At 37.1% G+C, this 16823-nt stretch overlaps 1 protein-coding gene across 2 annotated transcripts in view; it reads right to left on the reverse strand.

The window, feature by feature from the left end:
• Positions 1-16823, reverse strand: part of nlgn3a (neuroligin 3a) — a 174124-nt gene that overhangs the window by 110679 nt on the left and 46622 nt on the right. Inside the window, exon 4 of one of the 2 annotated variants that reach the window (XM_028009159.1) lies at positions 10567-10626. The exons of the other annotated variant lie outside the window; for it this stretch is intronic. Within the exon in view, the coding sequence (XP_027864960.1) occupies positions 10567-10626 (60 nt within the window). The remainder of the gene's footprint in view (positions 1-10566; positions 10627-16823) is intronic. 2 annotated transcript variants of the gene reach the window in all.

Genomic DNA, 16823 nt, shown 5'->3' on the forward strand with positions numbered 1-16823 from the left:
ACTACATTTGTCAGAATGGGCAAAGGCCTATATATCATTGTTAAAAACTAATAATCTCTGGAGGTAAAAAAAAAAATCTCTGGAGGTAACACTTTATTTGATGGGGTGTGAATAAGACTGTCATGACACCGTCATAAACATGACATAACACATGTCATAAACATGAGTTAGTCTTCATGAATTTTTATGACTGTTGTCATAAAGTGTCATTTGGTAAATAATGACATTTTTAATACAAAGTTGACATTATTCAAAATGTCTTTGTTATGACAACTTGACATTAACCAAAGAATCAAGATCTGACATAACTTTGTTATAAAAATATTAATGATTAAACTTTAAAAAAATATGTAGCTTTATGTTATTAAAGCTAAGGTTTAATCAGTAATAACAAATTTATGTCAGATTATGATTTCTTGGTTAATGTCAAGTTGTCATAACATAAGACATTTTGAATAATGTCAACTTTCTATTAAAAGTGTCATAATTTACCGAATGACACTTTATGACGACAGTCATAAATATTCATAAAGACTTACTCATGTTTATCACATGTGTTATGTCATCTTTATGACGGTGTCATGACAGTCTTATTCACAACCCGTCAAATAAAGTGTTACCTCTCTGGATATCTACTACTGTACATACATACTACAAAAACATCCATCCATCCATTGTCTTACACCCTTGTCCCTGGTGGTGTTGGGAGGGGTCCTGTTGTCTATCTCCAGCTAATGTTCCGGGTGAGAGGCGGGGTACACCCTGGACAGGTCGCCAACACAGAAACAGATAGGACACACAACCATGCACACACACACTCACACCTAGGGAGAATTTAGAGAGACCAATTAACCTGACAGTCATATTTTTGGACTGTAGGAGGAAGCTGGAGAACCTAGAGAGAACCCACGCCTGCCCAGGGAGAACATGCAAACTCCGAGCAGAAAGACCCCGGGCCGGGAATCGAACCCAGGACCTTCTTGCTTCAAGGCAACAGTGCTACCACTTTGCAGCCCCCTACAAAATCATATAAAATGTTTTTGTATGGATGAGAGGTACAAATGTATATTAAAAAAATACAGCTTTGCAAAAATAATTAGGTTAGTGAAAACATCACCTATCAAGTTAGAACTACAGTCAGGACTTAATGAGGTAATAAGCTTCTTAGTTTGCTTTTGCCTGAAATAGAGCACAATGGACAAAAATATAATTAGCAACAAATGTTTGAAAACCTAGTTCTTGCAGTTGTTTATTCCACATTTTGCTAAATTCTCTGTATCAACAAAAAGCCCAAGACACAGATACAATGGAGATGACATTATCATAACTGATAATTAATGCATTGTATTACTTTAGCAGCAGTAGGAATAATTACTTTTCTGTTTAAATTACAGCATATACATTGTGTTGTACAGTACCATGATACCGTTAAACCATAACATTTTTGCTAAGAGTTATCATACCTTGAGTAATCTTGGCACATGCCTATTGCTCTATTGAAAGTCCATGCAAGATTAACTCAAAATGTGAAACAAAGCAAATACATTCATGTTTTAAGGAAACTAAAAAAATAATTTTAAAAAATCTGAATGATGGAAATGTAGAAACCTGATGTGCAAAAAGTAATACTTACACAAATCAGTTTTCTCCTATTTATTTCCCCAACAGATGAATGTGATCATGCAGCACCTATTACACTGAGACATACATCCATACACTCCCAGCACTTATTTTATAAGCAGCACATTATTGCACCACAGAAGAACAGATTTACTTACTATTGCCCAGTGCATAAATAAATCAAAGGTTCTCTGCTTGGACAGCAGCGACAGTTAGACCTACAAATACATCACAGGGCATGAATTTTAGAAAAGGACTAAGGGGCACAACCTTTCAAAGGTGCCTGTGGACTGATTGAAGTGTCAGTGGGAGGCATAACTCAAGCCGACGCCAAGCCTCTTAGTGTTGCTGCTGCAAGTGAAACCAGCCAGGAGGGCTCTGAGCACTCCTTCCTTCCTCTGCTATCTTATTTTCTCTCTCCACCTGTATCCCCACCTTTTTGCCCTTAGCCTTTCCCCTGCGTTGAAAGCAGTCAGTCATATATATCTGACGCTGAAAGCCCCAGAACCCGGTCTTGACACTACGGAGTGGGACAGGACAAAGCTGAGTGGAGATAAGTGTCGCGGCATGCACTGTGTCAACGCTTGGGGAAACATGGTGGCTGTCAGCGGCTATCAATGAGGTCTGAGGTGGGAGGGAAAGGGTGACAATGTCCTGATGTGGTAAGACATGACATGTATGCTACTGTAGTGCTCTTGTCAGGCCAGGCTTCATGGTACATTTTTGACAAGTCCATTACAAGCAATATTCCTAGTAAAGAAAACCCTCGGAAGGCCGTCCCACAGCAGTTGGCAAAATCACATCTAATCATGCAGAGGCTAATTTCTGATAACTTTTTCATTTTTCCTGTCATGGCTGTTGACAACAAAGTTTGGTAGAACCATTCCAGGGTCTTTATGTTTGCTTCCTTTATCTATTCAAACAGAGTTGGCAGTGTTCAACATGACATGAACATATTTGGAGAAAGTCCTCCTCCTGCATCAGTCCCCCACTTTGTGCAATGCACCAGAACCTCTGGCATGATGCTGCCACCACCGTGCCTGACAGTATTTTCAAATTCAGCTTTACCTTGATTTTGGGGATGCCAAAATGACAGTGAGTCAAACATACAGAAAAACACCTTCTGGAATGGATAAACCTGGTTAATAAAGCTTCTGGAATCATGTTCCTAAAACACTTGTTGAACATTCAAGTACGGGTACTAACCTTAAAAACTAATCTCAACCAATTTAAACGAACTCGTCCATTTCTGACTAAAAAGAACCAAAACTGGTCAGCTTTCCACTCAGACATTTTGGCAGAAGCCTTTTGGTGGCTACCAAAACTGTGGTTGACTTGTAGTTCACACAGTTACTTTAAACCAAATTAATTAAGCTGTGGAATGGCAGTAGGCTTTTGTTTGAACCTTAATATAGAATAGTGACTCTTATTCAACTAGAAACATTCACAATGAAATAAAGATGTATGATGATTCCAACTTTAACAAACGTAACATGAGCGTAACATTCTTCTGTCAAGATCTAAACTGAATTTGATTTACGTGCTCAGTGTATGTGTGTGTAGACTGTGTTTTAATGACACCTTTGTTTGATCTTTATTTTCAACTTGCCTGTCTTTATTTTTTAGCTTTTTTATTGGATTCTAGATCTAGTACAGTGTGTTAGAACTAGAAATAAAGTTCTAACACACAAGTAAAATAAAGTTCAATAATTTCTCCACTTGGAAGCTAGCTGCTTCCTGCTTTTAAGACCCTTTTTTCATGTCTCATTTCTAATTTGATTGCCTTTAACAATACAGTGTAAAGCCTCCTGGTACTACTGAACATTTGCCTTGTTAGGCTGCTGAACTGAAGTGACACATTTTAGGTAAGAAGATTTAGTAGCTCGCTAAGCGATTGGTAAAGTGAACTGTAAAGTATTTATCAAGCACTGAAGGCTTTTTGCAAGAGCAATGTTTTCTCTCTTCTCTTTAGTGGTTATATCGAGATTTGGTGTTTTCTGATTCAGTTGATTCTGCCTGAATGTGGAAGTATTCATCCAATACGCAATTATTTTTAGAAACCATAAGATATTTTCCTAACAGGCTTTAAAAGATGAAATATATTGCATTTAACAATGATTTTAGCTGCCAAACAACAAGGGCACTGGCATCTTTAACTAAAATCAAGAGAACACAACCAATCTGAAGCCCTGTTTTATCTCAAGCCAAGCAATGTTAACACTGGTCTTGTCCCTTCCTACATCTCCGGCCTTTTAAGACGAAGAAGGTGATGTTTCCATTGAAGAGAAATCTAAAAGCCAGACTCCTGCTGATCCACATTACACTCTGTCACTCTCTAACACTTTTGTAGAGAAGGTCTGTCGTTTCATGTTTTAGAGCTAAAGAATTCAAAGGAAAGGACTGGCTTCGAAAAAACACTGAGTGGCAGGCTCTGTGAAGTTATATCTTTTTTTATCCTTTAGATAAAAAGTGACACTATTTCACAATTATTTCATAGGGTATCTTCAATAATAGCAAATAACAATTCCCTGCTGTAATTTTGAAAAGTCAGCACATAGAACCTTTAAGCCAGACAAGTTTAAAAGCCAGCACATTATCAGAAGTGATGGGTTTGGCAGAAGGAAAGCACTCTACAGCCAGATAATATTGCACTGAACAGTTTTCTCCAAAAATTCTGACATTTCTGAATAACAGAGTGTCACATGTGACTTCATATAAAGAAATCCTAATCACAGGATTGAGATATTTTTGAAGAGGAAGGTGACTGTTAGTGTGTGCACCTTTGCTCCCTGGCTGTTGAGGTTGGCAGCAGAGAAGGAGGAGAAGGAGAAAAGAGGGAATAGAAAGATGTGGACAGACAGAATCAGAATTCAGGTTTATATTATGAGACAAGGCTTACAGAGAATGTCCAATGAATGCCAAAAGATGGAGTATATCTACTGAAACAGAAAAGCAAATCATAAATAAAGTGCATTTCATGAGTCATGTTGCCAGGACATGACAGTGGCTTTTTTACTTGCTTTGGCGCAGCATTTTAAAGTTATTACGCAGAACCTTTGATTAGGTCAAGAGATGATGCTCCAGACCTCTTTGGAGATTTGAACACTTTAAATGATTTCTACAGTTTCAGAATTTGCATAGAATTGTATTTTCACACCACGTCTGCAACATAAACTAGAAATTTTAATTTTTTAATATAATATTGTAAACTTCGTGTTATTGTGCAAATAAATTCTACAATGCTTCCCCCCCCATTCTAAGCAGGTTTGTATCTTTATTATTGTGTCCCAGTCAAAGGTAAAGGGAAAAGGTGGTAGAGAAAAAAAAATAAAAATAAACCATGTCACAGTAAGTGTCTTCCTTTGCAATGGCTGAAATGATGTCTTGTGGATCAGCTATTAGCAGAAATGACTGTCCTGGAAAGAAGCAGAGCCCCAGCATTCCAAGGATTTCTGAATAAATGGACTTTAAGGGCTATGAATTCTCTTGTCCGTGCTACATCAGAGAGAATAGGGTAGTGGCAGACAGAAGAGAGCGGTGCATGAATTCCCCCTACTGCCGATTTACCACTCTCCAGCCTGCCTTAGTTAAGGGCTTTGCTGGATGGGGATCTAGCCAGAACTGTGCAATGGAATTAATGGTAATACCCAGGCAGGTGGAGCTCAGTTCTGCTCTCTGGCACAGCAGCGATGGAGTGTCTCTGAGGGTAGTGGCAGGGCACCTCTATTTATGTGTGTGTCTTCCTCAGGGCTTGCTTCTAGAGCTCGGAAGAAGGCAATGTGTGTGCATGAGCATGTTTGTGCAAATCTGCAGTCAGTGTCGGTGGAAACAGTGCTTGAATCTTGACGCGTTGAATGGCAGACATGAATACGGATCTATTTCTCATCCCTTGGGCAGAGGTGGAGGGTGTGTGGTTGCCTCTCGGTGCCTGTCAGAAGGTCCAGCCCCTCAACACCCCTGCCACTTTCACTTGGGAGATTTACCTCCTGCACTGACTCCAGTCCTTTATTTACATACCCAGCTTTATCTTACAACACCAGGTAAGTGATTGAAAGCTTGCACTCCATTTTACAGTGCAATAACAGCCTCTGTAAAATTGAGTCTTGATTGTGAGCTGTTGTAAATCACTGCAGTTTGGCCCACATGCTTGTGCTGCTGGAGGAAGCGTAGTGCAGAATTTGAATGCTCTTAGGGGTGCCAAAGACTTGACTTGTGCTCAAACAGACAGGCGGACACATAAAGGGCAGATATCCAGTTACAGACAGAAAAAGCAAGGAAACATTTAAACACATAAAAAGTAAAATTATATTGTATGCATTTCATTATGCCTGTAAGTTTGTCTGAGTGAAGTGTTTTATTGGCTGCTCTGCAGCCTTTTTTATTGTTCATTTATATATTACCCTTTTATTACATACGCTTTATTTATTTGGCAATGGACAAAAAACCTTTATTGTTCTTCTATTTATCAGGATTAAAATTGGAGAACGTTCCCAGAGGGGTTTTTAACAAGGAGGAGGACCGTTCCAATATGTTGGATGAAGGGAGAAAATTAGCCCAGGATAGACGGATGGCCAAGTGAGGCAGGATGGTAATGCTGGGATGAACAGAGCGAGAGATAGAAAGGGTTACACAGAGAAACCAGACGAGGCAGCAACTCCCTCAGCTGAATGAGAATTCATGGATAAGAGGTACGTCAGCCAGAGACTGAAAGGGGGAGCTTGGCTTGTGTTATGATTATTCTTGTTCTTCAGCATGAATACAAATGGTCTAATTTTTCATCAGTAATGCATGAAGTAAAATTATTAGGAACTGCGATGGTGCTATTAAAAGAACGGCTACTCGTGAGAGCAGAAATCGGTGAGAGTACATGCAGCGAGAAAGAAATAAGTATAGAAGACATATTTTTTCTCTACAAGTATATTTGTAATTGGCTTTTGACAAACAAAGCACAGCAGATATTGGTAGTAACCCAACGAAATCAAAACACATGAGTTTATGAATTATATATAACAAACTGGAAAGGCAAAATGTCAACCAGCCTTACTTAAGTTAGAAGTAAAGCAATATTTGGTTATGACAATTTCAAGACTTCTCCATTATTGAGAAAGTAGCTACTTTAATTGTTTAGGTGAGATTTTCAACCAGTTGATTATCTTCAAATCTTGAAGGTTTTTCTCAAATCTTCATTGAATGACACAAATTTTCTAATATACTGATGGCCTGAGCATGCCAGCAGCTTTGTTTTCTTATCTGTCTTTCTTTCTTAACATGAATTATCTTGGCTGTGTGTTCAGGATGAATGAATGAATTAATGAACATACTTTATTAATCCCCACAGAGGGAATTACTATCAGATTTCAGTTATTTTTGGGATTTTAATGCAATTGCCCAAGTGTTTCATAAAACGGTATGTCCTGTCGTACCTTTTCAGGCATATAAAAGTTGACTATTGTAAAACAAGTTAAAAGTTTACTGTCACTCACTTCAGAAAATGAAACTATTATATGAATTCATTACACACAGATTGAAATATTTCAAGACAATCTATTTCTAGTAGATTTAATGGGTATGGTTTGCAGATGACAAAACCCCACGATTTATCTTAGGTCCATTGAAGTTACATAAGATCGATTTATGTTTTTAAACAGCAATGTCAAGTTTCTAAAAAACCTGTGTGAGTGCATCGCAATAAACATCAATTTCAAAATATATGTTTATATCCATCTATTCAATAGCTGTTTGGGCCTGATGAATTACTGCATCAGTATGGCGGGCACAGAGGTAATCAGCCTGTGGTTCTGTTGAGGTGTAATGGAAACCCAGGTTGCTTTATTAGTGGCCTTCAGGTCATCTGCATTGCTGGATCGGGTGTCTCTTATCTTCTCCTTGACGGTACCCCATAGATTTTCTATAGCTGGGGTTTTTACAACGTGTGGGGAAATATACCCCACTCTCAGAGAGCAACTAGACGCCCTCCACTCCACACTAACTACATTACAGCTACTATTTCTGTAAACTTTATTCTGTCACAATGCTTGTTGTTGCATATGTTTAACTGACGTTGTGGATTTTACCTGCTGTAGCTATGTGATGCTTCAGTTGCCTTGTCATTTGCAAAGCTACAAGAGTCAACTACTTTCTTCTGTGACCACATTTCATATAGCCTCTTGTCATGAAATTTAAACTTCACTTTCATTTGAAAACAGGACTTTGGCTAACAGTTCACTTCTTTTTCTGCTTTGCCCCAATAAGATCCTTCTGACATAGTCTCTGGTTCATGACTGACTTAACATTTGCAGCTCATATCAAGGTCTCAAATTTAGAAGAAATAAAAACTTAGAATAAGTCACTGTGTGTAATGAACCAATAAATGTCATTCATTTTCTGGAATAAATGAGAAAGGACTAATACTCAAAACGTTTGAGCTGTAAGTGTAGCTTAATTTATAGGCTAATTTGTTTTAACATCTTTGTATGTGTGAACTACTTAGGTTTTTCTCAAAAGTACCAAGTGGCAGAATCAGTGATTGGTTTGTACAGAGAGACTTTTTTTTTTTTACCACAGTAAAATTAAGTAGAAATAGCGGGGTATCATATCTAATACAATACAGGTTATACACAATCACCAGAAAAATACAAATCGTATGGATAATTTTAGGAAGTCATGGCCAACTCTGTCACGCATGCATTAGTTGCAGTTCTGTAGCAAAAATGCTACTGGGACTATATTGTGTGTCTTCAGCGATGCTCTGCAAACAGCATTAGATGCGCTCAGTAAAGAATAGACTTGTCACATTTTCAGTGAAGCTAGTCTAGCACAACAGATTGGAGACCAAGCCACTGTGTATGCATGCACAGACTTGCCAGACAAAGGGATTGGCACTTGTCAGCAATTTTATACATACAAAGGGGGTTACATACAGACACACGTGAGCCTACTTGAAGGAGGACAGAGTTGCACATGCATGAGCTGTGTATATACACAGAGTCGGGTTGAAAATCAAGACAGTTTGGCTGCAGTTGCAACAGCGTGCCCTGGGCATGAATAAAGAAACACCTGTGTGTGTCAAAGTGGTGCCATGGCAACACTTCCTGATATGAGATCCAGGCCAGCATGAGGAGGGTTTTTTTGAGAGAGGAGCCTGTTGGCAAGGAGGGAGGACCTTTTCTACAAACATTTGAACATCTAGAGAAAAGCATTTACTTACAGAATCTGATCTCTCTCTGTCCCATGTTCAGTTGAAAATATTTATATAAAAAACTCTGTAAAAACATATGTATAATAATAGTTAGTTTTCTGCTTCAGTTTGTGTAGAAAATAAAACTTTCAAATTACCTTTGCAATAACTGAGAAACACAAACAAATATTGAACAGGAGCAACGTGTTAATTTTGATGAATTAATTACATAGATTTTAATGTGTTAACCATTTTATAAGAACAAGAAATATTTTTGTTGTTGAGCTTCTATGTCTCTGAAAGGATTTAGCAACTGAAGGGTTTTTGAATTGAAAATGGTGGTTGTTTTATTAATACATAGGTTTCATTTAAAATGCAACAACAATACAATTAACTCCATTAAATGCTTTAATCTTAATAAAATAGAATTACATAAAAAAATAAACTGTATCTATTAGCTACACAAACATTTTATTTTTACAGCCAATTTAAACCCCCAAAGCATGAATATTTAATAAAACAATATGTATTCTCCTTCATTTTGTTGAATAGGCTTTGCTTCACAATCTTCCTAAGGCTGTGGTTATCTTACTTGCTTGAGCATCATTTCCCACACTTTTTCCTTACACTAAACTTTCCAATAATATGCCTGACTGCAGCCCTGTTTGTTAACAGTCAGCTTCTTTAGCAACTGCATTTTGTGTTTTATCTTCATGTCAGTGATTATCTGCTTAACAGCCATTCTATCACTGTGGAAGCCACAACATGGTCATAGCATTTCTTCACAGATTACACTTCGATCAAATTTTCTGAAAGTAATTTTTCTGAGTAACCCATACTCATTGAAATAATAATAATAATAAATATTGCTTGATCTACTTTACTATGTGTGTCATCAATCAATATGAGTTAATTGTTTTTAATTAACTTCCAAGTCAACTTTTTGATATTCCAATTTACAGAGATGCAGGCGTTAAGTGAAGTGAAAATCCAGAGTGTCATTATTATTGAAACTGAGCGTAAATCAAAGGCTTTGTGATGATACAAAACATCAGGCTTTCATCACCTGCCCTACAGTGGCAACATAAGAGAAGGGCCGGGCTACATCAAGGGTTTTGATTTAGATTCAGAGACTTAAGCTGTTTCTGTTGCAGCACAAGAGCTGTCTCTCATTCTAATCTCAGCAGCGATCCATCCTGAGCCAGGAATATCCCAAGATAAATATGGAAAGAGAACAATGCGATTGCTGAGCAGCAACTTCCCATTTTCTACACCTCTCATCTCTAATCCTCTTCAGCATCGCTCCTGAACTGCTGCTCCTCATCTGAATGAGCAAGCAGACCTGAGGAACAGTCTGATATTACACTGCTGTGTCTCTTCTTTTGCTATTATCACCATCAACAGAGTTTCTGCCCACACCTTAACAAAGGGGTTTAACCCAACCCTGCCCCTTTAATATCAGCTGCTTCACTCGCTGCATAAGATATTAGCATGAGTCAACCTAGGGTTTAGTTATTTTGACAGATACTGGATGTTATCAATCTCTAAAGTCAAAAACTCTCCTGATCTGAATATAGATCCTTGGGAACAAGAGCCATCACATTCACTCACATGCAATCTTTGTGAAAATGTTGCTCGACAGATGATGATGAGACACGGGTGCTTGATGAGTGCATTTGCAATACAAGGAATCCACAGAGGATTATAAAACAGTGAGATTTTGTTTTCAAAAGAAATCATGCACCGTCTTTGTTCACCGTGGAAAATACCTTCGTCTTCGTCACCGTCGTTTTCCGACAAATCTTCACCCTGTTTTTTTGCATGGGCCCCTGTTGTTGAAGCAGGCAGAGAAACATAGAGACGTACAAAGAAATTCAAAATAGCATGTTTGGCAAAAAAAGACAAATAGGGGGGGAAGAAAGAGGCATTTCATTGATAGCGCCATTTAAAAATGCATAGGAAGAGAACAACGTTCATTTAAATACAATCCAAAAGCACAAGTCCAGTTTTCTACATGAGGCACATAACTATGACAGAAACATAAATCATTCGTTTTGGATACAAATTTAACGGGCTTACAGTGAGTCATATAAGAACACAGCTTTTAAAATTTTATTTATACAAAACTAACCTGTTAATGCAGAATATACAACTCAGAGTCACACAACACTGATATTTTCAGAAAATAAGGTTTCAAAATGATCAGGGGGTTGGAGGGAAATCACTGTTTGGAAAAAAAGAGCAGCTAAACGTTCATTCTGACATTTTAGTTGGTCTTTTGAGGATTTTATATGAGTTTAGATTTTATGGAGATTGGATGCTGACTGGTTGAAAAGCACTGCTGATAAGGAGTCTGATTTTTTATTTATTTTTTGATCATCAAGAGGTGTGTTAGAGGTTGGCATATTTATATACCTTATCCTATTTATGTAGGATAAGGTGTGATGGTGGTTTAAAACACAAGCAAACATCTAAGTGTGCAAATGTTTTCTAGATTTTGGGGGGTATTTGTTAAGCTTTCTTTAATATTTAATTGGACCAACATGTTTCTTCTGACAATATTTTGGAATGGACTGGCCAGAATCCCGACCTGAATCTGGCAGAGAATCTGTTAAGAAAGCTAAAGGTCAGTTTTAGGGTGATGGCAAGAAGATCTTCTGACCTCAAAGTCTTGGGGCTCATTATCAACGTTTAATCATCAAAACACCAATGGAAACATAAAAAAGGTGATCAACAATTACAATGACTTAAATACCATAATGCCAATACATACTTCTCCATTTTAAAAAAAATATATTTTACATTTCATTTCTTATATATATAGTATACTGTATACTTTTATGCATCTGAAAAATTATACTCCTTTTATGTCGTCTTATTGGATTTTAAGAGATGTCGCTCTCTTCAGTTTTGTTTAGAAACAAACTCGGTTGAATGAAAACAATTTGCAGGGGTTTGAAGAATTTGGTAGCCTAGTTGTAGACCTGAATAAATGAAAAGGCATGATCTGTTCCCTACTCATTGATGTGAATATTGGTGGTATAGTGCTACAATGTTTCCTTTTATTTTGTTACCCTGGTCAAAAAATGATGAACTTTTTTTTCTCTCTTTCCTTTGAAAAACCTTTGACTATTCACAGGATTTACAAATAACCTTCGAAGGCGTCCTGTGCTGTCAGCCAACAGCCCATCAGGAACATTTCTTTTAGACCATTTGGATTGCAGGGAGAGGTAAACTCCTCAGAAATGCAATCAGATGCCATCAGATTGGTGTCTAGGAAGGAAAGATAAACCCTTCAGGCAGAGTAATTTTTTCAGTCATTTTCTAAGTTGTTCTCCTGGTTGGTGTTAAGAATACAACAGTAGTGCTGTCACCGTCTAAGGATGTGACTGATCTCTTTGTCTTGGATGCAATGTCAAAGGTACATTCATTTAATCACTGTGATGGGGTAAGTTTAAAGATGAGCAACATTGATTTAACATGTCACCAGCCATCATGGAGTGATGTTATGAATTTTGCCCTTGTGTTGTGGGCTGCAAAGATGAAAAATATACCCTTTGAGTCTTTTCTTCACTCATCATTTACAGCTGGTAATGATTCTTTGTTGCCCATCACAAGCAGCCAAAAGGCTTTAGAATATCAATACCAGTTAGTAAGTTGACTGACTGACTATCAATCCATCTATGCAACAGTCTATCATCTTTTGACAGGACTATAAAGAAATGTTAGATTTGGAGATGACCTTTTGTCCAACACCCTGTCAGTTTATATTTTCCACTTGAACAGCGCTTAATACAGTAGATCATAATGCTGTCGGTGACTTTGAACTTGTTCTCCAATGCATTCTCGACAACAGCAAAAAGCATGAATCAACATCAAATCTAGCAGGCCTATTGACAAAAAAGAATGAGCTAATCCTCTCATTATTAAAAGATGCCTACATGGAATAATATTTTAATAACAGCGTTGGTTTTGACCCTTTGCTGCAGCTTAAGTCACTGCTGCTAATATCAATTAAAAGATAATTGAAAATAGTTTTCTCTTGGAAACTCTAGTTGCTCTGTGTCTGAAAATATTTCCTCTGCTACCATTGAATTTATTAATTTAACAGCTTGAGGTTTCATAATCATCAGGGATGATATACCATTAACTACAAAAAGGCTGTTCAGTGGTATAATTTCAGTGACTATGGTGTTTTCTTTTACATATTACTTTGTATGCATGCTCTACATTCACAGACTTGTTCTGTAAATCTGCCTCATTTTATTTTATCCACTGTAAATCTTGCAAATATCACACACCATATGTGTGTTTTATGTACCTTATGTGCTGCATGTTTGTTAAAGCTTTATCTTTACGAGTATTGGAATCCGTGTTTTCACTCCTGACTGTCTTCTGATATCCTCACTTGTCTTCTACTTTCTGAAATGACACTGTGGGTAAAATATGCCATGATGCATAATGTAAAAGGCTGGGTGTCATGACATTTTCTCACCTACATTTATTCTCTCAAGTAAAGGAACATTTTTTCTTTGATTCCATGGCAACTGCAGTGACCTTGTTAAGTGTGTTCATCAGTTTTGCATTACCATAAATAATGCAATTTAAAGAATATCAGATGTGACATGAGCTACAGCTGAAATACCCAGTGTTTGATCATGACACTGAGGTTTAAATGCATCACTTTGTTAGTGATAAGAGTTAAAATGACTGCAAAGGAGTTATGTCACTGTGAGGCAGAGGGTTTAGGCAAAGGATACAATCTTGTTTGTCAAACTGAAACAGCGGCATCAAACATCATAGTTATAGGATTCATTAACACGGAAGTAACAAAATATTTTTTTTTACTTTTTGGTAATCAATAGATGTTTCTTTCAAAAATAATAGCCAACCTATTTTTGTGCTTATATTAAAATATATGATTAACTCATTCCAGTTACAGCCTTATTATGTAAATCAAAACAGGTAGAGAAACAATCAATATGTTTTATGTGTGTGGGTGGAAGGGTCACCCACCAGATAACACATTTAAAACTTTATTTTAAAGAAATATTTCAAAAATGCAAATAAATGCAAACATCAGTAAATATTCAATAACATTTTACAAGAGAACTATTTTTAAGTTTTCATGTGCTTGAATTTCAATAGCGTCATCCTGTAATTCTGGATGAAAGTTTCTCATTTATTTGTTGAAGGAAATATGTTCCTAAATTGACTTTCGACATACTGGATCTCCTAAAATATCTGTTTTCTGTATTATTTTCCAATGTAGCGTTGCTGAAACACATGTTGTCTTTAAGACCAAACTTAACATTATTTCACAAGTGTTGACCAATAATTTGTGTAAAAGATGTTAGCATTTTATGCATGGCACCAAAGGTAGAAATCAGAAATTTTGCATAAAGCTTGTTTTAATGTCTGACATTAAATAAATTGTTTCTACTTCAAGCCAGTTGGATTTCTAAAAATGTATTTCTACTTGCTAAATGTCAGAATAAAAAGTGGTAGATTTCTCTGAAAAAAAAAAAAAACATCTTTAGAAGTTTACATTAAATATTTGGTGTGACAGTGCAGTGTTTTGATGATGTTAACATTATATCTCTTGCACAAGTCAAAACAAGATATATTTCTGGAAGGCCACAGTGAACGAAAAGGCTTCAAATTGGTGCTAATATGTTAAAGTGGCTGTTCTAAATTTTGCCTGACTAAATTGCATGGAGGTGGTAAATCAATCAGCAACAACTTTGTTGTGTATGAATTAAATCCCTCAGAGCTCTTAGATATCATGCCTCTCACTCAGTGTTTCATTCCCTGTTAGATTTCCTCTTTAAAAAAACTATTAGTTTTATTTTACAGAAGACTGAGAACAAGAGGATTAAATAACATTTGAAGGCCTTTCTGTTTTGTGCTTCAGTTATTAATTTTTCTGTATAATAGTTTTTCTTTTCTTTTCTTTTTTTACCAGTTTTTTCACCTTACTGCTTGGCATAACAAATTGTACTTTTATTTCCTTTTGTGAAACAATGTTCCATCAACAGCATTTTATCTCTAATATTATGTCATTTTCACAGGAACTCATTAAAAGAAGCGTAATCATGCAAATAGATTCAATTATTGCTGCGAGTCTTGTGCTACTGACATGGCTAAACAATGGGTTTATTGAGCAATAGAGTTTCAGACGAGCATAGATTAGATGGCAGGTGTTGACAGGGAAGCTCTGTCACTTTGAATTTCACAGGCTTTGAGCCTGAGTGTGTATGTGCCAATCAGAGAGCATCCTGGACTGAAAATGAAAATATGTGATTTCTGCAAGCAAAGCGGGCGAGCCAATATTTGACCTTGAAGCTTTAAAAACGATGCAACAGTGGAAAAGTGTAACACTTTTAAAAGATAACGAGGAGAGGAGAGGAGTCAGCCTTAGGGAGTCCAAATTTGCATTGTATAAAAAGTAGGTAGCATCTTGAATAACATCAATTGTTTGTGTTCCTTTGGCAGGATTAATAGAAAGCTGCCACATTTATCTGATCAGGAGCAAAGACATCACATTAGACGGGCCTGCTTGCTGCATAAAAGGTATTGAAATGCAACATTTCAGCAGGATGAAATCTCACACAGAAAGCATTGTAGTAATTGGCTAAAGAGGTTTACACGAATGGACCAAAGCATGCGCACACACGAACTGGCACACTCAAACACACCAATACATAGAGAGTGCCCTCAGACTCCAGAGACTTCTGGACTGATTCCACAATTCACTCAATACGTCGTGGAAGGGCTGAATGTTAACTGCCTCTCCTTTTACTGCAAAAAGGTTCACTGACAATAGATGAGCCTTGGAGTTAAATATCAGAAAGGTCAGGATGTGGAAAGAGACTTTGTGAAATGTTGCGGCCTTGACAATTCAGAGCAGTTATATTCAGTCTCTAATCCTCAGGTGGCCACTTCTCTCTCCGCCTAGATTTGTTTCTTGCATTTAGTGTCTCGCTCTTCTCTTTCTCTCTCTGTGCGCCTGCCTTCCAGTCTGTCTGTCCTTCTCCATCTCTCGCAATCTGTCTGCCGGTGCAGAGGTTAAGGAACAGCTTGGGAAGGACACATGAGAGAGAATGATGGAGAATGCAGCTAAAAGGTTAAGGATGCTATAATCCTGCAATAAAGGACAGCCAAAACTCACACTGCGCCACAGTTGATCCCAACAGAAAAGAAAAGAAAAGTCCTAATATGTGTAAGAATGCAACAGGAAACGAGCCAAATAATTGTCAAAAGGTTGCACACATACAAGGTTGAATTTTTAGTAAGGCGTGATTTGAAAATATGTAAGAGTCTTGCTTTGAAAATGTTTAATGTGGAAAAATAGTTCTGATGAGATCTTAAGGATATATGCAAAGCATTCTTTCAGAAATACTTTCTGACAAAGGAACATGCACGGTTCAACTTCTTTATCTTTGCAAATGTTCTGACAGGAGAATTGATAAAATTATATGACATGTGCCAAAGGACATGGCAGACCTAATTAATGACAGAATCTATAGAAAATAGTACATAACAGAATACTGCAACTGGTGCCTGTCACTGGTATGAAGGTATAATAAAATGCTGGTTTACTATCAAGCTATACTGCTACATGTGTGTCATATATCTGCTTCTACATACATAATGGGATGCCAGAAAAAGAACTGGGTCGACTACAGTTTTCTGAGGGGCATTACACCACAGACTTTATAAATAGGGCTTATGTACTTTTACATATTTTTTTTAAAAAGAAAAATTTCTGATGGTGGAAAGCCTGGGCAGTCATGGTGAGGAAATTAAAGTCACCATAACCCCAAGTAATTTAGTGCTGAAATCTACAAATTTTCCATCAAACAGAGGAAATGGTTTTAGCGTCTTTTAACAAGAAGCAAGAGAATGTGCCATAAGGACCATATTTTCCTCTCATTTTTTGCTTCCCAATGCCAGTAGCTAACTGAAATAAGATTCATTGAAAGTACTTTCATATTGTTTACATGGAATAAGAGAAATTCAACTT

This window comes from Xiphophorus couchianus, chromosome 23 (genome assembly GCF_001444195.1).
Source record: "Xiphophorus couchianus chromosome 23, X_couchianus-1.0, whole genome shotgun sequence".
Taxonomy (NCBI): domain Eukaryota; kingdom Metazoa; phylum Chordata; class Actinopteri; order Cyprinodontiformes; family Poeciliidae; genus Xiphophorus; species Xiphophorus couchianus.